The 21,803-nt window shown below is 42.6% G+C and overlaps 1 protein-coding gene across 1 annotated transcript; it reads left to right on the top strand.

Moving 5' to 3' along the window:
- The first annotated feature begins 1,362 nt into the window (after positions 1 to 1,362).
- Positions 1,363 to 21,564, top strand: LOC142564929 (ADP-dependent glucokinase). Its single transcript, XM_075676138.1, has 5 exons — positions 1,363 to 1,837; positions 6,083 to 6,370; positions 7,858 to 7,994; positions 10,961 to 11,231; positions 14,506 to 21,564. Exons 1-5 carry the CDS (start codon positions 1,491 to 1,493, stop codon positions 14,924 to 14,926), a joined length of 1,464 nt encoding a protein of 487 aa, XP_075532253.1. The 5' UTR covers positions 1,363 to 1,490; the 3' UTR covers positions 14,927 to 21,564.
- The last annotated feature ends 239 nt before the right edge of the window (positions 21,565 to 21,803 follow it).

Here is a 21,803-nt window from a genome sequence, read left to right as displayed (position 1 = left end):
GGCTAAAGTGCGCGCCCGCGCGGGCCTCATCTTCAAAGCGATGTGCGACGTTTGCAGAGTGCGCGTAGTGCTGGTAGCTTCGTATGCGCTGTGCTTTCGACGTTTCGTTCTCGCTGAAGAGAGACATGCATGGAGGTCAATTCGCTTGCTGCTGCAGCGATTCCTCACTCCAGAATTTTCACAGCGAGTTTCCGCGCTCATGGAGCGAGGTGTGTTCATGTTTACCTGTGCGCGCGCGACACCGTGCTGGTTAATTTAGTTAATACACGGTGATGGAAAAAAAATTAAATATTGGGTTTTACGTGCCAAAATCACTTTCTGATTATGAGGCACGCCGTAGTGGGGGACTCCGAAAATTTCGACCACCTGGGGTTCTTTAACGTGCACCTAAATCTAAGTACACGGGTGTTTTCGAATTTCGCCCCCATCGAAATGCGGCCGCCGTGGCCGGGATTCGATCCCGCGACCTCGTGCTCAGCCGCCTAACACCATAGCCACTGAGCAACCACGGCAGGTTACACGTTGATGAGCTAGTTGGTTTGAATCCATGATAGAATGTGTAAGTGCGACTGAAAAAGGACGTATAAAGAAGCAGATACATAAAGACAGCGTTGTCCCTGTGTGTCTCTTTCTACATCTTCGTTTAGTCGCGCTTACACATTCTATCATTGTTAATTTAGTTAGAAAGCGAATATTTACAAGTTTATACGGCCGATAAGACTACTGTCGTTACTTCGTACAGCTATCTACTAATTTGCTATCGCAATCGGTGCTTCGCCTTTCGGGCGGAACTGCAACTTTTTTTGTGAACTGATCCCCTCATCATCAGTTATGGTTAACACGACCCAGACGGAGGTAGATGCGCGCCATGAGTAGGGCCGCAATGTTCTGTTCATGGAAAAGAGGATAGCCTCAATGGCACATTCCCCCCCCCCCCTTCAGGAATGCGCTCAAATATGTTCACAATACGTTTTGAAATAAACGCATTTTTATATGCTGCAGTAAACCTCTCTTGCGTGTTGCCTGAGCTGTTGCACACATTCATAATGAAGTCCACTGAAACTACAAATAAAGCGCCTACCCAGTGGTTGCACTAATATTTATTTATTTATTTATATACTGCAGTCATCAAAGGTGATTTTAGTAGGGCGGTATAACAAAGTCATGCGTCAATGGCAAGCATGCTCTATAAAATTGGGTTCGTGCGAACGCTTCTACGTGGTCACAAATGCAGCGGCGCAAATTCGCGACTTGCCGCGCCATGAAAACGAAACGAAAACTACACTAGAAGCATCCGCCGCACTATTTTTTGCTCGCGGAAGGAGCTCAGCATGCGTTTATACAAACGTCACGGAGTTCACTGGTTTGTAGGCATCACGTGATCCGTCATAGCGGCCCGAGGCTGCTAGCCTCCGTCGGTCGTTCGAAAATTCTCAGCCTTCGCTTCTAAAGAAAATTCCCCGTCGACGCCCGCATTCTTCGCCGTCACCATGGCAGGCACCACGACGTCCAAGTGGACCGTGACCGCGACCACCCTCATATCCGTGCTAGTCATTTTCTACGCCATATACTACAAGAGACAGGCCGACGACGTTCTACGTGAGAGGCTGCAGCTAATACTCGACGGGCTGCTCAAAGCCGAGAGTCAGGTCTCCGTGGCGCCCAAGACCCGCATAGCCATCGGCTTCGGCTCCTGTCAGGACCTGATTGTTCAGAGTTCCGAACTGTTCGCGCACATAGAGCCGCCCGACGATCCGGAACACATCGATGTCATCGACAGCGAGCGTGATCTTCAGCGTGTCTTCGCCTACTACTTCCGCCATGGGGCAGCGGCCGAGTAAGTTGATTATGCAGGAGAAACGTTCCGTTACAGGAAAACGCCGTTCTTCGTGTTTTTTTCCTGGTGTTTCTATGTCTTTTGGTTGAGTTGGTTAAATCGTTTGAAAGCGTCCCACTGCGTCATGACTGCGCCTTTTTGCCTGCGTGGCGTTTATTCAAAACAAATCGTTTTACTGCCTTGTTTTCTTTTTCTGCAAGCACATGCGCAGCTGACGCTATCTACCGACATTTCCGCTTGGCGAAGCGCCCGCGGATTAGTGCCGACTGTGCGTCAGCTTGCTGCCGTTTCGTTTAGCCCCTTATTTTTTCTGCACGATCGTGCTTTCCTAGCAGGTTCAAGAGAGCTTCGATGGCATCAGTAGTTGTTTTATTGCTCTGATCAGCGCTTGCGGCCATGACCGACTTAGCAGCGACGTGCGCGTGCGTTTAAGTTGAAATGCCACTGTGATATTTGTCAGGATAGTCTCCTGCATTTTTCGAGCCGTCTGCTCAGACGCCAGTTAATTGCCGCGATTATTGCATACTCTACGTGTGCAACTTTTGCTAACTTGTTCTACTTGTTCGACGAAGCCAATTGTTCAAGCTCAAATGAAAGAGAGGTGTGTCGAAACACCCACTGCCGACAAGGTGACTTACAGGTCTTTTGTCTTTTACCGTTATCTATGCAGCCCAAAGGTTGATAGTGGTTTTGCTCTGGGTTCGGTTTTGACGCACTTCAACTGAGGCTGCGTCGAGCGCATTATCGGGGGGTTGGCACGTTGTCGGCGCTCGGTGTGTCACGTCGTCTATCATTCGAGTGGCCGTTGAGGTTATCCGCCTGGTGATAAAGGTCCAACGTGAACACCTGTGCAGCTGACCTGTTCTGGCTGTGAGCGGTGTCTTCTCTCTCTCACTGACAGTCAAGCAACGTTTACGGAGTTTTTTAAAAACCTTCAGTTACTGTGTCACTGTCTAAGTTGTACAAGAGCCTATTTTCTTTGCTGCTGCGTTAACCCATCACTAACACCGATCCTAAACGGTAGAAATATTTGCCTTCACTTTACCGTCCAAGGCTGCAAGAAAACGGGTGGCATTGACACTCTTTGTCGCCCACATAGCATTGTCATTGACTAAAACATAAGCTGACACCTATCGTTTACGTGAATCCTTATGTGTTGAAAAGCTTCAGCACTTCTGTGTGTCCGTGCATTGCATGCCAAATCCTTTGCACTTTTCAAAAGTGGTCACCACTTTGGTTAAAAACGTCACGCTATATGTGCACTTGTAAGTCCAAGAATAAATAACAGTCAGTCATAGAATGAGTACAGTAAATATGAGCTCCTCAAGGGGCGCAGGTGCGTCTTTTAACTAAGCTATGTTCATCACAAATCTTTATTTTTGCATCCTTCATAAATAATTACACATGTAGAAAATGCAGTAAATGTCGCTCATTATTTCCTGCCAAGCTGCTATCACCTAATGTACTATATAGCAAATCATAGCAATGCAGGACACAGCAATATCTTAGGAAATATATACATAGATTCCACAACTGCCTTGTTTCCGTGCAATAAAAGTAGAAAGTTGCCTATCAAGAAAGGGATTAGGCAAGGACACAATCTGCAATGCTATTCACTGCACGCTTAGAAGTATTCAAGCTATTACTGGGGAGGCTTAGGAGTGAGGATCAACAGCGAGCATCCTAATGTTCAGTTTGCAGATGACATTGTCATGTTCGGCAACACTTGGGATGAATTGCAAACAAATGATTGAGGACCTTAATTAAGAAAGTGCGAGAGTGGGGTTGAAGATTAATATGCATAGCTATTGTTCAATAGCCTGGCCAGGGAACAAGAATTCATGATTGCCAGGCAACCTCTAGAGTCTGTACAGGAGTATGTCTATCTAGGTCGATTACTCGCAGGGGATCCTGACCATGAGAAGGAAATTCACAGAATAAAAATGGGTTGGACTGCATACGGCAGACACTGTCAGTTCTTGACTGGAAGCTTACCCGTATCATTGAAAAGAAAGGTGTACAACCACTGCATTCTACTGGTACTAACATATGGAGCTGAAGCTTGGAGATTGTCAAAGAAGCTTGAAAACAACTTAAGGACCGCTTAAAGAGCGATGGAACGAGAAATGTTTTGTGTAGCATTGAGAGACAGGAGGAGATCAGTGTGAATTGGAGAGCTAACGGGGATAGCCGATATTCTAGATGACATGTATAAAAAGGGGAGCTGGGCAGACCATGTAACGCATATAGTAGGTAACCAGTGAACCATTAGAGTTACAAAATAGGTGCCAAGGGTAGGGCGAGGCACAATAGAGGACAGCAGAAAATTGGTGGGGTGACGAAATTGGGAAATTTTCAGGCACAAGCTGGAATCGTCTAGTACAAGAAGGCCATTTGGAGATTGGTAGTAGAGGTCTTCATCCCGCAGTGGACATAAAAATGAGCTGCTGCTGATAGCAAATCATACAGTAGTAGATTGCAAAACTGGTGTAATCTATGACTCAACAAAAATATGAAATATTGGGCAATGCATATGGACGTAATATGGAGGTGGTGTCGACAATCACACGCTTATGCTACCAGGTGCCTGAATTAATATGGATTTTGACAGCATCTACACGTGTCTACTGTTCATCGGTAGAGAAGCACTACATTGCACTGTAAAAGGAACTGCAAACTCAACTTTGCATGCTTTGAGAGCTTTTCCAGTGACAAAATCGTCCAAATAAAAGACAAAAAAATTAAAGGAAGAAAAGCTTTGAAATCTGAGGTTGCAGTGGTGCATCGGTGTTGAGGTTTTACGTGAAGTTCACGAAAGGTAACCTTCGCTGTCTCATCAGCCTCTCTTCAAGCAAATGAATAGAGCAAAACCTCGTCAAGTCAAAGTTGAAGAGGGAGCCAGAATTAGGTACTTTGTTATATCCATTAATCCGTTATATCCACTATTGCATTTACTGCACTGTGAATCTCTGGGGGTTTCACTGGGAATTTCACTTACTTCATTAAGTCCATTATTTTGTTATATCCCGTTTCTTTATAACAAGGTTTGACTGTAAAAGCCTCGGGAGAATCCATTACTAGCCTAAAATTGTTTTGTGTTGCCCTTAGGCCTTCCTTTTAAAAATAGTAATGCGAATTGCATTAGTGAATTGAGCTTCTACAGTGCTGAAAATGCCACTTGCTGTAAGAGGAAGCTTAAATAGCCAGAATAAATGCAAAAACGAAAGACATGCAATGACGCCACCTTGAAGTTTCTGCACAGACTCACTGTTATCTTGTCGATTTTGATGATGCTTACTTGAGCCAAGTTAACTTGAAGTTAGATAAATTTTGGGGTTTCACGTGCCAAAACTACAATACAATTATGAAGAACGCCCTAGAGGGAAGCTGTTGGTTACTTTTAACCGCCTGGAGTTATTTAACTTGCATTCAATGCAATGTGCACGCGCGTTTTTGCATTCAGCCCTCATCGCTAGTTAATCTTTTATTGCTAAGAATTGACTACACTGTACTCTAAAGAAACCAAAGAGTGAACTTAGCAAGCTTAAGGAGCTTTCATGAGCTGCAGCGGCTCAAATAGGAAAACATACTTTGAAAACGATTATGTCACACTGATGTGCTGGGGCTATGGTGCGATGTTCAAAAAACTTTGATCACAATAGAAAAAAAAAATGTCAAACTCTCGCCGCAAATTCGATGATGGTAGGGTTATGAAGCAATGGTTTATCACTCTGAACTGATCAACTGTTTTTATTTAGTGTCCCTTTATAGTGCCAAAAATACTGCAGGCCACAGGGCCTAATCAGGAGGGGAAATACAGAGCGCAATGCAAGATACAACAATGAACAGCAATAATGAGAACAGAAGTCAAAATTGAAAAATTGCTACGACGCACCAAAAATCACAGCAACTTCCTTTTTTTCCATTTGTTTTGTTGCCATGTGGTGAAAGAATATTGTTGAAGCCTTTTGTTGTGAGAATAACAGTCTTTCTCAAAACGCAATTTGTCATTCAATGTTTCCATTAAGTTCATGTAATAGAGTACGTTTGACACATCTTTTTTTCAACAGTAGACGCAGATTTTGGGCGTTGAAGGGTTAAGGAAAAAAACTAGCAGTGCCTGTGGCATCAAGTGATGTCCAAATTCAGTTTGGAAACTGCTGGGGAGTCTGTTGCTTTTGTATATGTGTTTACAATGGGGCTTTCACATGAAAGAATACACTGCTTTTTGTTTCTTCCTTGCAGGCGATTTGTTTCCAACACGACGCTATTTGCTGAGCTCGTCAAGGCGGCAAAGAGCGCCGACAGTGCCGAGTTCCACATTGGGGGCAACGCGCCCTTGATGGCGCGACGCTTTGCCTACGAGGGCTGCGAAGTGCTCCTTGGGGCTCACATGTCACCCAAGCTGCGTGCTGAGCTGCCGGAGGGCATAACTGTGGCGGGGCCGGAGGTGAGCGACGACGAGGTTCACCTGCTCATCGAGTACCCGGCCGGCGAACGGTGGGGTCATCTTCACTCTCCGCGTGCCAACAGGTGAGCAACAGATGCCTGAATCTCGGTTTCTTACTGGGCAATTTAATATATCCGAGGGAAAAGGTTATCAAATTTCATGTGGATGCATACAGCCGATGCATCTAAGGCATGTCCGACAGCTTATCACTGTCTTTGAAAAGTGTACAATCATTGCATTCAACTAGTGCTAACATGTGGGGCAAAATATAAGCGGTTAACAAAAAAAAAAAAGTTTGAAAAAAGCTAGAGACTGCACAACAAGCAATAGAACAAAGAATTGGAAGCGTGACTTTAGGACACGGGGAGAGAGCAGGGTATAACAGGGAGAAGACAGAGGTAGCTGATATTCTGGGTGAAATTAATATTAAGGTGCAGATTTCTACAGATTGTGCAATGCGAAGGGCAGATAACCAATGGTCTCTCAGAGTTACTGAATCGGCGCCAAGGGAAGGGAAGCACAGTTGAGGAGTACAGAGTGTGATGAAATTAGGAAATTCGCTGGCATAGGATGGATGGGAGTCAGCTGATAGAAGACAGGAGTAATCGGAGATTAGTGGGAGACGTCCTCATCCTACTCTTGATTAAACTTTATGACAACAATGAGTAAAGAGCTAAAGGGAGGTGCAGGCAGTGCTTATGTCTTTCCTGCCTTGTAATTTGTATGTAGCCAAGAAACGGGGAAGCCCACAAAGGCATTGAGGAAATCAACTGTGTTGTCAGTTGAAGTGTGGAAGTAATGTATAGAAGGGAAATGAAAGTCTAAAAACTTTTCCAGCACAAGGCCCCCCCCCCCCCCCCATCTCAGGATGACTGCCGACTTTAATGCGATTAGCATCGAGGCAATGTAGCGAGACACTGTATTGCCACTGCCAAAACATGTCATGTACTAGGATTGTATTGTGGCCGGATTCTGCCCTTGCGCTTTCCTCTGGACAGGCTGGGCCATCTACTGGCATCACCGCAAACGAAGTCTGCGCTTGGTGCGTGTGTGAATATATGTTTAAACAACATTGTTTGAATATATATGATGCGGGTTCGGTTGCGCACAGTACTGGAAAATTGTATGGTTAATTTTTTTTTTTTTTGTCTTTGAAGGGTTGCACACATCCCATGGCAAATACCCAGTGGCCTAAGTTTGCATCAAAGAGGTTCATTGAAGAGTAGCACATTCCCAGTGCCAATACACAAATGGCCCACATTCTTGGACAGCACTATCTTTGGTATCAGCCCATATTTGTGGTGAGATAGGTGGATAGCTGCATAGACGGAAAGAAAATTGGTTTGGGTATGCTAAGAATGCTTACTGCATTTAAAAAAATTGAGCCCCTTGTTATTTGTGTGCCCTGCACAGGATTCATTTTTCAGCTTTGGGACTCCAGCATTAATTGTGCTGTGGGACCATCTTAATAAAAAAATAATAAAGAAATGGTCCAAATCACATGCCGTGCATTTTTTTCTTTTCCCTTCGTCCTTTGGCATTGACTTGTTTGCTGCTAACTCTGCCCCAGGTTCATAATTCACAATGACCACACCAATCCCAAGTTGGCCTCCATCGAAAGCTTTGTGCCGGAGCTTGAAAAATTCAAGCCGAAGCTGTTGGTTGTGTCTGCACTTCAGATGATGGATAACTTTCCATTTGAAAAAGGTAGGCATGGTGTAGGTATCTTTATGGTTTTCTCTATGGGCAGCATTATGGAGCTGACAGTGTTGGTATATCACTGCAAAATTGTTTGTTCTCATAAAGTAACCAACCGATAATTCGAACTAGACGGGCACCACCAGAAAGTCAGAATCTTCGGAGTTGAAAATATCAGGTTTTCCAGAATATGAGTAACTTTATTTCGTAAGGGGCCAAAAGAATGCGTCAATGTGTTGCTATGTGTACTACACTTGCCTGCTACCCAGTCAATCTGTAATAGTTCCGCTGTTGTCATGCTGTTGCTACAGATACATGAAAGTACGGTTAATGCATGCACCTAATCTCCAACCCATGGTCGCATAACAGAAGTTAACTGTTTCAATAACTGTTTCTTCGCAACAGTTGTTGTCCAGCGCTGCATTTGGTGCAAACATCAAGGGTGAAGTTGGTGCCACTTCTAGGTGCTTGGTAATACTGATAGACAAAAATTTATAATGTCAATCAAATTTGCCCGTGATCAATCCGGACGCATGGAACTGGCACGGCAAACCGCAGATGGAGCTTTTAGAACTTAGCGGCCTGGCTCGATTTGCCCTGTGTTTTGGGGGCAGCCAGTGATTACTGGATCGACTAGGTTTCTCTCATTTTGGATTCGAGAAGACGCCGACAACAATCCAGCTACCGTGATCTATTCTCCCACCAAGCCAGCAGCTTACAGTACCAAGACAAAAATGTAGCTCTTTTTGCTTGACTCGGTAGCTAAATTACCACATGGATGTGCAGGCAGAGTCTGAATTATGAAATGGCGCGCTATGGAGGCGTCCAAACTTCTCTTCGTTCTTAATAGATTAAGTCGGAGCCTGTGGCATCAGTGGCGGTGCCACAAAGCTGTCTGAATGATCGAGCACATCCAAATTATTTCATTTTGCATCCCGTCTCTTCTTTCAGTGTTCACAATATTATAACGGTACACATTTTGCTGCTAAAGTAATCACTTCAGGTGCCACCAACGGCTTTTATGCGCACCGCCACACCCCTTCCAGGTGCTGTGCTATAACATTTGGAGACTCTGTAGCCTCTATAGCCAACAAGTGGTCCCAGCGGCATACCTTGGTGGGTCCACTGGGAAGCAATCTTCCTTTGATGTACAATTAAGGAGTGCTAACTGTTGGGCTAGTTGGTTTTGCATAGCTGTTGAAGATAATTAGTGCGCAAATACATGCAATTTAGTGTGCCTTGAACTTTTTCAGTTACTGTACAGTCTACGCTTGTTACAACAGACTTTCGAATATAACGGATCATATTTCAGCCTTAGTTTGTTCTACCTATTTAGTTAATGCAATAAAGTTCATTTTTAGTGGACCGCGCTACAGCGGATGAAATTAGCTGAAAAACATAGTTTTGCCGTGTCGACACGGGCTGACAACTGACTTGCGAGGGCCAGTTGATGATCGCAGCTCAATATCACACTCGAGAGAGAGGAAGGTGGAGCAGAAACGCGATGTTTTCTTTCGCGAGCAAGGCACAGGAGATGGGGGGAGACAAGAGAGGGTGGTTCTACTCTGATGGCTCCTGGTTCCGGAGCGGCCGCCTCATCTTGAAAGTGATCTGCGATGTGAACAAAGTGTGCACCCAGTGCCGGTAGCTTCGTATGCGCTGTGCTTTCAACGTTTAGTTCGTGCTGAAGCGACAGACAGCATAGAGATCAATTCGCTCGCTGCTGCTGCCGCGCTTATCTTGCTTAATTTGCTGTTGCAATCAATGCTTCGCCTTTTGGGCGAAACTGCAACTTCTTTTGTTTGTTTTTTACTTTGGGCGTTCATCACTCTCTTTGCAATAACGTTGTTAGACATCGCGGTGAAATTTTCAGAAGTCAGACGTTTCGGATATTGTGGACTTCGGATAAAATGGACATTTTTTGTCAGGTTATCAGGGTTCATTTACTTATATTGTGCTGCTTTATGGCCCTTTGTTATATCATGTCTGATTTGAGCTTATTCTTTTTTTTTTTTTTTGACCACATGTTTGATTTCACTTATTTCAGTGTAATGTTTGATGGCCGTCAGATTCAGGCCATTTTAGTGCTTTTGTAGAAGTGGAATAAAATAGCATTACTGATTCATTCAGTGATATAAATTTAAATTCTCTTATGTGCTGCTCTGTTACCTTCATACTCGTTGCTCCTTCTCGTGTCTGTCAGTATCATGCTACAATTTTGCTATGAACATTTTGTATGAACAATTTTTCTCATGAACATTTTAGTGCCCAGAATTGTGTTCATGTCTGATAATTCTAGTCCTAATTAAGCTGCATATTCGCTTCATAAGATTTCACTTTCCATAATGCAAATATTGCGGACAAGCAACAGTTTTTTTTTTTCTTGTCACGTCATCGGAGCTTTTTTCAAACGGGCTAAGACTTCAAGCTGTTTATTGTGGCTCTTAACTTATCATTCTTATCAGTGTCATAAACACATGGAAAACAAAGACCTCTCCCCGCAGTCCTCAATATCTGAAATTTCTGATTGGCTGACTCCATTTCGTGCCATTTTCCAATCGGCTGACCTATTTTCCTGCTGTCGCCATCCTTGTCTCCACTTCCATGCCATTGGCACCCATTTTGTAGCTCTAATAGACAACTGGTTATCTATCCTACACATTACATGGCCCACACAATTCCATTTATTTGTGTAAATGACAAAATATATTGATTGACCTATTGATTAACATTGCCTCATGCCATATTCTATGAGCCTTCTACCACGAGTATGCGCTGGACAAGATGAACATTTCTTGTTTGGTGTTGAAGATGTTGGATCTGAGCTGTTTCTGTGTACTTTACCCGCAACATACTGGCAAACTTTTTATTTATCATTGTTATTGTATTTTAATGTAAGAGTTGGACAACTTATGTTTCATGTTTGCAGCAATGCATATTTTGAATGGTCAATTTGTTTGTTTTTCTTCTTAAAGGCCAGAGACAGAAGCACGTCCGTGAAGTCCAAAACCTGATGAAGCGCACTGACCAGTCCGTGCCGCTGCACTTTGAGATGGCCTCATACACGGACACGTCACTGCTGCACGAGCTGGTCGAGCACGTGCTGCCGTACGCCGACTCACTGGGCATGAACGAGCAGGAGCTGCCCAACCTGCTGAGCATCCTCAAGTACGGCAACGTCTCGTACGTTTCCGACTCGTACCCCCGGGTCGCCACCGTTCTCGACGCCATGCGCGACGTCTACGAGTGAGTTTCGGACAACCTCAGTTCAAGCTGGTTCCTAAGCACTTTGTGTGACTGTTGAAAAGCTTAGTTTTGTTCATGGTTGGGGCTACTTATTATAGGAGATATCAAATGGAGCTACATCTAGAGATTAGGCTTCCGTAATAATTCATGATTCGTAGCCATAAAGGAGCTTTTATATGGGAGAAAATGACGAAAATGGGAGATTGTAGTGTTGCCACCTGCTGTGAACTGTAGTAGCTCTTATGTGATCTCTCTTATGACAGAGCAGCATAGAGGGAGGTTATGTCGACTCATCCATTTTTGCATGACTGGTTCATATTGAGGAGTGGCAGCTCAACTTTCAGCGGTAGTTGTTAATGCAGCAAATTGATTTACTGGCACACTGAGACATGCGATAGCCTTCTAGGCAAATAACCTGTTGATCTAGCTTGACTATGTATTTTCCTTTGGTATTCTGTTCAAGTACAATTAAACTAAACCTATATATATATAACTAATGCACATAAGGCGAATTATCGGATATAACAAAGCAAGTCTAAAAATGCCTCTCGCCAATACTAGCATGTAAGGAGCATAAATATAAAGAATTATTGCAAATAACGAAGTAAAAGAAAATGTTTGTCGTTAATATCAGTGTATAACAAGTATAATATGCTCAAAACAAATATCGGACATAACAAAGGTACCATATTTGCACGATTCTAAAGTGCGCTTTTTTCCTCTAATTATGTCCCCCAAATTCATGTACGCATTACAATTGGGTTCAGAAGTGAAAATGGGTTCGGGGAATGCGACTCATTAAAAAAGTCAAGTTAAAAAAATTCGAAACCAAATCGCGTATTGAATAATTATATTCACATGCATTTAATTAGCAAGTTGAGTTATTTTGACACGTTTGAACATCGCAATTACATTGTCATTGGTAAAGAATTATACAGAAGTAAGCTGTTATACTAAAAGATTGTGTATTTGGATCATGGTTAGCTTGAAAAGTTGAGCGATTCCCACTAGCTGTCTGTTCTTGCCAACTTGTGCCTTGTTATACTGCATCAGTTGCCCGTGAACTCAGAAGCACTTGATCCTGCGCCAGCTGTTGCTCATCGCATTTGCTGTCAAGCAATAAGCACGGATTGTAGGTGGCACCTGCAAAAGAGTGCACCCTCACTGTCTACAATCTTGTGCCCCTTGCTACTGAGAGGCTGGCTTTCCGGCAAAGCTTAGACGTCTAGTGGCTAAACCTGTTTTGCAGCGAAATTTCACTCGCAGCACGAAATTGTCACTAAATTCAGCACAAGACCTGGACACATATTTTTACATTACAGGGAAACAAACGCAAAGAACCGTATTTGCTCTCGTGCAGGCAGCATTATGTTCAATTCATTTCGAATACTTGAATATATTTAGTACCTAGATATCGAATACAAGTTTAAAGATATACTATTCGATAATATTCAAAATTTTTGAATAATTGCACACTCTGAATATGAAGCATTTTTTGAAGCATGAGTAACCATATCATGAGGGAGGTCGTACCACATGGCATACATCCATTCGGCAATCTGCAATGCGCTCAGGTGCTTTACCCTTCCCAATTGTGTCAGGGCCTGACCTTCGTGGATCCAGTCAGTGTACATCTTCCTTATCCTGTCCTTAAAGGGCTTGTTTAGCTGCACATCCAGTTGTTGGAGAACGGGTGTCATCCCGCAAGGAATGATGGGAAAGTGCGCCTTTGTTTCTGCGAGCTTCTTGAATTATGGGGTTTTATGTGCCAAAACCACTTTCTGATTATGAGGCACGCCATAGTGGAGGACTCCGGAAATTTCGACCACCTGGGGTTCTTTAACGTGCACCTAAATCCAAGCACACGGGTGTTTTCGCATTTCGCCTCCATCGAAATGCCACTGCAGTGGCCGGAATTCGATCCCGCGACCTCGTGCTCAGCAGCCTAACACCATAGCCACTGAGCAACCACAGGGGGTGCCAGCTTCTTCAACTTGGAGGTCACGTACCCGTGAAACGAGTCCAATACCAAGATAGACGTAGGGTGAAGAGCACCTGGTCGCTGGCGCCTTCTTAACCCCATTAAGAACTGGTGATGCATCCATTCACTCCTCTTTCCAACAGCGAACAACCACATTCCTGAAGAAGGTTTCTTTCAGAATCTGCCAGGCACGCCAGCATGACAGTCAACTTTGCCTTTTCATGCCTAGTAGTCCTAATGCAGACTTATGCGGCACCAATGCTGTGAATATTCCTGGCCATCAGCATGGCGAGGTATACAGCCGTTTAATCTGCATTGCCACTGTGCCCCAGTTGCATGCTTGGCGAACAGTGCAGTTAAATCATGGCACTATGGAATTTCAGTAGCTTTGATTCGAAATTTTCCAGCAGCTTCTTTCATATAGACATTGGCCGAAGAGAAAAGCCGTTTCTTTGCATAAACCTTTGCCCCCACCCACAAGACACTTGGAACTGGAAGAGCACTGGAAGAGCACCTCCTGCTGGAGACGCAATCTGCAGATGGTCAAGTTATTGAGATCGAGGCATCAAGCAGCAGCTGAGTTACCAATCTCTTCGGACATCAAAATGGCTTTCCTTTTAAATCAACCATCACACTGAGTGCGACGCGTTGCCATCGTAGACGAGATGTAGAGAGCACAGAAAAAGATTGTGACAAGAATCAATGCGAAGTGCCAGTACATATAAAAACAAAGAAACATTTAAACTTGTGCTAGACTTGGATTTGGATTCATAGGCAGAAGTTGCCAACATAGATCGTGAAATGGCCAAAACTGGCATCAACTATTCGAATTGCATGCATTGCAACATATCTTAGTTGACTTGAATTTTGGTATTTGCAGTGTGAGGGTCAACTTCAAGCCATGAAAACCTGGAAAAAGATAACGTTACAATCAAATAATTACAGTACTATGGCAGATAACGGATCAGTGCACGAGAGCGCTGGTTCAAGACGGAGATAATCAAATTGTGGCGGTGGTGGTCTCGATGCCGTTTGAGACCTCCAGTCACGGCAGAAAGTCTGAAAAATTGGATGGCAAAAGGTTTTAGTGTCTGAAATTTTGGATGTCCTTATACATTGGCTCGAAAGGGATATATGATGGTGCCAGGAAGGCATCCAGATTGTCAGGCATGCCCGAAACATTGGTCGTTGACTGTACGGTGGTTATAGCACTGGCTTTGCGTTCCCTCCCGATTTCAATTCAGTTCAAGCTCCTTATGTGCTAACAAAGTTACACTCTTTGTTAATGCGCAGGTTGCTGAAGGCAAATTCTCCGAAGAAAGGCAGCACCAATCCAGGTGACGAAGGTCGGAGGCCGCTCACCCGCCTACACATCCACACGCTTGCCTTCCAGGCTATCCTCGTCGCCAACGACTCGCCGTGGAAGAACTCGCTCGCCGCGGCCGCGAAGGCGGCGCTCACTGCCCACCGTTACACTTGTGGCTCGCACGACATTGACACAACACATGCGCGGGTAATCATGGACGACTCGTTCACAACAAGCCGTGGCAATGGTGGTCGGCGCATACCATTCAACAACGAACGGCCCGTCGCCTGCTGGCAGGAGCGGGACTTCGAGATCTGCGTGGCACCTGTACTGGTGTGCACCAAGGTCCTCCATACTGGTGGAGGCGGGGACAACGTGTCAGCTGCTGGTATCGTTCTCCAAGTCTAGCAGCAGCTCCGGGCTGACCGTGAGCCAACGACAGCCAAATTGCAAGCCATTTCTCAAGTGGTTGTATAATAGCAAACTTTTGGAAGTCACAGGGCGTTTTGGACCCTGCCACCAGTGTGGAATAATTGGCTTCATCAACTCCATGTTTTGGTTGTTTCTTAACTGGGAGGAAGTAACGGCTGAGGTTTAAGATGTTTCTTGATGGGCAGCATTGGGAGCCTATCATATCGCTACTCCAAAATAGCTTATAAACTTTATCCCTATCACAAGAAAGCCGATAAAGATTGTTTTAGTTGAGCTAGTTACGTTAATAGTACCAGGCATTGGCCACTTGCTGTGTTGAGGGCATCTTAAGCGGTGAAATAGCAGCACTGATTGAGGCAGTTGTTAATTGGTCATTGTAGAGGCAGTTGTACATTGAGGCTTATTGTATTTGTTGTAATACATACTTTCAGAAAAACTTGGTTTCTTTTTATCAGTCACACCTAGATCCTGTCTGGGTTCACGGTTTTGATTGGTTTCCTCTACGTATTGCCCTATTGCACGCCAATTCCTTTTTCACCTTTGGGGTGTTAAAGTATACATTCCTCTGCATTGTAAGTCGCATTTTCTTAGGGCAAATTCGTTTTTCTCTACCATTCTTGCTTTCTTGTTGAGTTCAACTTGAGTGACATGTATTGCAGTTCATTATAGAATGCATACTGCTCCCAACATATGACCAGTTCTTTCTTATTTATTTTTAAGTGTCTGTAGATTGGTCTTGCAAGCTGGATCCATCAAATCAAAATTTTTACCATTCTTTACGTGTTGGCAGCAGTTAGGTTAGGTTAGACAGCCACACAAAAGCACAGGAACAGAAGCAACATATTGCTAGACCTTGCCATTTACCATATTTTCTGGGCTGTGTAGTTCGCAGGGGCAAATTTGAGACTGTAGGTTCTTTTTTTATTATTTATTTCTGGCTGAATATATATATATATATATATATTTTCAACCAGTATAATATCAGCAAAATATATGTATATCAGTCAGTAAAACCCTGTTTCCTTTATTATAGTGCATATTATTATACTTCGATAAATGAACACACTAGACAATGCAACATAATAAAATGTTCCAGATGTATTTAAGCCAGGCTTCTTTTTTTCGGATGTGTCTACGAGGGACACTAAATAGCAAATATATTTGTGATGGGTTAGTAAATTGCCCTTCCACAATATCACAAAATCTGCTCTTACTGTGAGAATATGGTTCTTTATACAGAAAAAATTCTAAAAACATAACTGGTGCAAAGCCTCCTGAAAATTTCCATGCTAGCTAGCCATGACGTCATGAATGTCAACACCATCTCCTAAAACGTAGTTAAGCTTTTAGTCGTAAAAATGAATTACGTATTCCGAAAGAGCCAAAGACTGAACCTTAGGAAGTTTCATAAACTTTTACTGAACCACAATGGCCAAAATGCATAGAAATTACTTTGTCATCTGTGACGTCACTCTGGGGTGCCGACCTGGGGTTTCCAGCACAAAATTTGAAAATGAATCTTTCACCTTCATTTTCTCTTTAATAATCAACCTATTATTTCAACATCAACGAAACTAGAGTTCTTAAAAATATTTTATTAATCTAAACTGATGCGCTTTTTCTCTTGAGTGTCTTAAAAGAATTTATTATATATATTCAGCATCACGTGAAATTTTAACTTGAAATAGTTTGCACGCTTTATTACTGAAAATCTGCCACTTTGCCTGTTATTTCAACACCATTCATGGTTCCTTCAGTAGTACTGAATGTCGTCCTCCACTAGTACTGAAATGATGAGATTGTTAGGATATTATGACATGATAAAGCATGCAGGCAAGCAGGTGCAAGGCAAATGTTCAGTGAAAGTAAGCATATGTCCATAGAATGAAAAACAGGTGCCTTTAAAATGAAACTGCTTGGTTCAGTTCACAGCTTCTAGCTTGTTATACCAGATAGATTGTCTCAGAGTCCCTTATATTATGAGCCGGCTGATATTGTATTGAACTAGAGCACACTCATTCAAAATTTTTTTTTTTTACGTTTGTGTGGCCTACAATTGTGTGCAGTTTATGCCATGCGTAGTACTATTTGGCTACCTTGTCCAGTGGAAGTTATCAAACCATGCACAGCAGAACATCACCAACACGTTTGAAAATGATGCAAAAAAGCAAAAGTTGTTACTTTGAAAAAAAAGCGTAACTGAAAAATTTTACTCAAAGTAGTATTTGGGTCTGAAGGTGGTGCCATTAGTACTAATGCGCTATGTACAATGAGGACAGAAAGAAACAAAATACAGTAGAACCTCGTTCATACATTCTGAAAAAAAAAAAATTCAAGAAAGGAGTGTGCGAACTGGGAAAATGTATGATCAGAAGTCGCTAAAAAATTTGGCAGACTCAACTGTAGTTGGCATCTACGTAATGTGAAGCATTGCACAAATTGTTACAAATCATACATCACTTGATGCGCATGGTGAGGCCTGAGCGACCCAAGAAGTGCTTTGTTTTCCTATCGCGTAGTGTTTTAAAACGGCGACAGTGAGAAACAAATGAAATTGAGCTGGTGGGCGATGCCTGAACACGATGCTGCCAGGTCGAAACATGAAGCTCAGTCCGTATTGCCTGCAGCCGGGAACAGTGGCATGTTTGGGTTATTGCGTATTGAAAGCATGCAGTACGCTTCCAACGGCACTATGCCACATGTGTTGTGAAACAGATAAGTAAAGATGCTTATAGCAGTTGGGTTGGCGGCGATAGTTGTGTATGCAGTGTGCGAGAACTCGCAATGAGATTTGCTAGTGCCTGAAGAGCAAAGAAGTGAGTGCCAGCATTTTCGCGTGACACATGTGGGCGAGCACTATGGGCAAGCTGCTGTGGTGGGCATCTACAGCTCCCAATTGCACATGCCTCACCGTTTTTCGTTTGCATGTAATCTAATGACCAGAAAACATATAATTCGGCTGTGCTTTGGTGATGAACTGAACGTTCGTACCGAAAGATAGTGTTTTCCGGGGATGTATTAAGTGGCAAAAGAGAAGCGTAACTGTATTGGGTCATTTATTGTGTTCTCGATCACAAACATTGGCGCCAAGAAATTGAACGAAATGGGATTTTGTCAGTGAGGTTCTGCTGTAGTACACACATGGCACTAACAATTATTTTGAAATACCGTGATCGTTTTTACACATAGCAGGTACTGTGCATCTGATGAGGTAGAGAACCATATTCGCTTTGTGAATAATCTACTTTCAGAAGATTCCCTTCCTAAGAATGCTAATTATTTCACTGACAAGCGCGTATAATGCCACACTTGATATCCTCGCATATTTTATACGATACAATCTACAGACCTACGATCCAAATGGGTTATTTTCCTTGTTCTCTGCTGCAAACATGAACTGGGAAAATGAGTATGAGCAAGGAGTGTAATCAACAATTTTCTACTGCAATTTGCTGTTTATGCTAGATCTGCTTCTTCAGGGTGTCGTTTTTGTGTTGTGTTGAAAGGTTGTCAGACATACTGTCGAAAATGCAAATGGCAAGGCAGTAAGCTAAAAGCGAAGAGCTCTTTCTTGTTAGGAGGCAGCAACAATATACATATTTTCTTTTGCGCATCAGATATGGCATAAATGGTGCTTATGTCGGAAGCTGTGCTTGAATGCCATGTTTTGTGATGAACAGGATCAGGCTTTCTTGTGAAATGTCACCACCCTTTCTACTCGATTTATTTTTCCAATTTATTACTTTCTAATTGCTTTTTTGAGATAGGGGATGAGTATGTGAAATTCTTTTATGAGGAAAAGTGGGAAAATGTTTTTTTCATTGATTGTGTGCTCTTCATGTGCGAGAGAGGATGCAGCCAAGCAGTTGGGCATTGAATATTGTAATGAGTTTGTGTGCATCATTGAGTGTGGGTTGTTGGAAATGTTTGCAAGTGTGTATGTACTCCTCACCATAAAAGTTTCTTGGAGCGTGGCATCTGGGAAGGAATAAAATTTGGCCGTAGCCGATGTGTTCACGCCTGAAAGGGAGAGGTGTGCTGTATTCAGATCATAAAGTAACAGAAAAAGTAAAAGTATAAAAGGTTAACTAAATGTGCATAGTATAGGCTGTAGCAAGATGTGTTTTTTGCAGGAATGTACCAAAAACGGTACAAAAATAACTTGGTTACATTGATGGGTGGGTGCTTCATTTGGGTTTCAACTTCAGTTGGGCCGTGACAGTGCTGCCTTTTGCAGACAAATGCAGCAACTCTGGCTATAAGATTTTTTATTACTGAAAAAAAGATAGTCTACATTTTCTTTATTTTTTTATTCTTGTAAAATCACCTTCTAATGGTTTATACCTTCCAAATTTAATCAAATTAAAATTTTTCTGTTGCTTTTGTAAACCCAGCACTTCAACATAGCACTGTCAAATTCCAAGCTTCAGTTCCTCACCTGTTAAAACAGCAACAGAATTGAAAATTTTTCATAAACTGCATGCTCCAAAACTTTTTTGTGGTCAGGTGTGCATCTATGAAATCTACAGAGCCTCGACTCACTGGGCTGTATGTATAGTGAACCACATGTTTCAGCAAACAGCTAAACAGCAGTTCTGAGTTATAACTTGCTAAGGAATCAGATGTTATAACTGGCCCGACTTTCCTTATTGACTAGGCTCAAAATAGCTCACTTCCTGCATGGAGATCTAATTTCAGAGTGTAGTACTGACAACTTCAATAATATTACCCCATCGGGATGCACAAATTTGCCTTACACAATATTTGAATTAAATGAAGTGTTTTAAAAAGCGTGAGCACCTTTTGGTGCATTGAAACAGGGTTGAGTTGAAAAGAACATAAAGTTAATCTAACGTCAAATTAATGGAGGCCAACTGTGCCCGTGCATTTGGCTTGTATACTTGCCTGGTTCTTCAGGTAGTTCATGGAACAGAATTTTTAGAATTGGTAGTAGTTCAAGGTGAAAGCAAAGTTACCAACACGAAAGATTAGCTATGTTGTGGCTATGCCAATAGACGACAGTACTAGTTTGCTAGGCTATTTTGGGCCATGTCCGCAGGTGATTGTTAACATGGAACATGATTGAGCTGTTTGTTTGAATGTGTCAATCAGTGTACATTTTATCTTATTTTTAATTTTATTGCTGAATATGCATTGGAAATTAACCTTGTACTTGCTTGCATGTTGCAACCTGTAAGTTTTGTTTTCAAGTGGTACTAAGTGCTTGAAGGTGTGCAGATATGTATGCTACAGTGCTGTACAGTCTATTATACTTTTTCTGATTGCAATGCAGCCAAACAGAAAATGTTGGCATTCATTGTCGAATAGAAAGCAATACAGTCAAATCTCAATATAGCAATGATATAACAAATTATCTGATATGCCAAAGTAAATCTAAAATGTTTTTTGCCAAGACGTTTGTATAATGATCATATGCTTATAATGAATATTGGATATAGCAGATCTTTTTGTGTTGACCGTTGCTATAATGAGGTTCTGCTGTACCAGGGCACCAATACCGAATGTTTCAGCTCAGTTCCGTCTTTTGGATCGGCTTGGAACGTTTTTATGGCAAATACTTATGAAGATCCTGCTTAATGGACTTTTTTTCTGCTACCTTAGGGCATTTTACATTGGCATTCATTCCCAAGTCTCATATCATTGCTAAGTGTTTCTTTGGGCTATTTATTGGGAGGCCCCTTATTGTTCCCAGAATATTTTATAAGAGCTGAGCAATTCTCTGAGTTCACCAAGTAAAGAGATGGTATGTGTTCATTAAACTTAAAAAAATCTTCTAAATGAATTGTGCGTAACTTGGCAAAGACTGCTAGCGTTCTAGCACTTTCATTCTGAATGTGGCATTGTAAAGTGCAGGCTTTTACCACATAGCTTAGTGCAGTGTGTGTAGCATTGTGCTTTCATATTTTTTTAGAATATGAGTAAGAACTTTTCAATTGAATCTTGCAATGTGTGAGTACTGCTTTTTGAGGACTTATAGTTAAGAGTATGGAAACTTGTTGAGCTGACAGTCATCTTTTCTGCTAGCTTGTTTTTAGTTGACAGTTAATCCAGGTGACATGAATTACTATGTGTCGCATGGGAACACTGCATGTTGCACATTTTTTTTCAGACAGGTATATTTTAGAATTTGTGTATTTTGCTGAAGCGACAAGCTGCTTCAGCATATTTTAAACAAAGGTTTTGCCATGTTTAGTGTAGGCACTTGCGACGAAAAACGATTGCATTGGGAAAAACCAATGCGCTACCGTAGTTATGTTTATACGTGGCTCAGTTGTGGCAGGTGTGTTTCGACTAGAGGTGTAGGGACCATGGGGGTCTTTGTATTACCTGTCATTTTGCTCTTAGGGCCCAAATATTTTGTATTGTGAAACTTTTGAAATGTGATAGGTGTCCCGAGTCCAGTTCTCTTTTTCTCCTTTATTGGGATGGTAAAGGCATTTCGCGAGGCTGTACTATAAGGGAAACCACATTTTGTGGACCGAAAGCTGTGACCAAAGTAAGGCACAATTTCAGAGCTTTGAAATGAGTTTTGGTTTGACATTCTTTTTTGTACGATAAGAGTGAAGGTTGAAATAAACACGCCTTTGAAATTATTCATTGTTGGTTTGTCCGGATTAATTTTGAGCTCCTAGTGTATACGGTACACAGGCCTCTTCTTATGTGTGTGTTTCGCCCCCGTCGGAATGTGACCACCTCGGCCGGGATTTGATCCCGCGCCCTCAGGCCTAACAGCGCAACGCCGGCCATAGCCTCTAAGACACCGTGTTTGGCGCGATGTTTAACAGTAGCGGGGACTTTATTTCCTCCAGTGACAATTAGCCTTTTTCTACTA

The sequence above is a fragment of the Dermacentor variabilis genome, chromosome 11 (assembly GCF_050947875.1).
Source record: "Dermacentor variabilis isolate Ectoservices chromosome 11, ASM5094787v1, whole genome shotgun sequence".
Classification (NCBI taxonomy): Eukaryota; Metazoa; Arthropoda; class Arachnida; order Ixodida; family Ixodidae; genus Dermacentor; species Dermacentor variabilis.
Note: the sequence above shows the minus strand (reverse complement) of the source record. Positions and strands in the feature narration are given on the sequence as shown.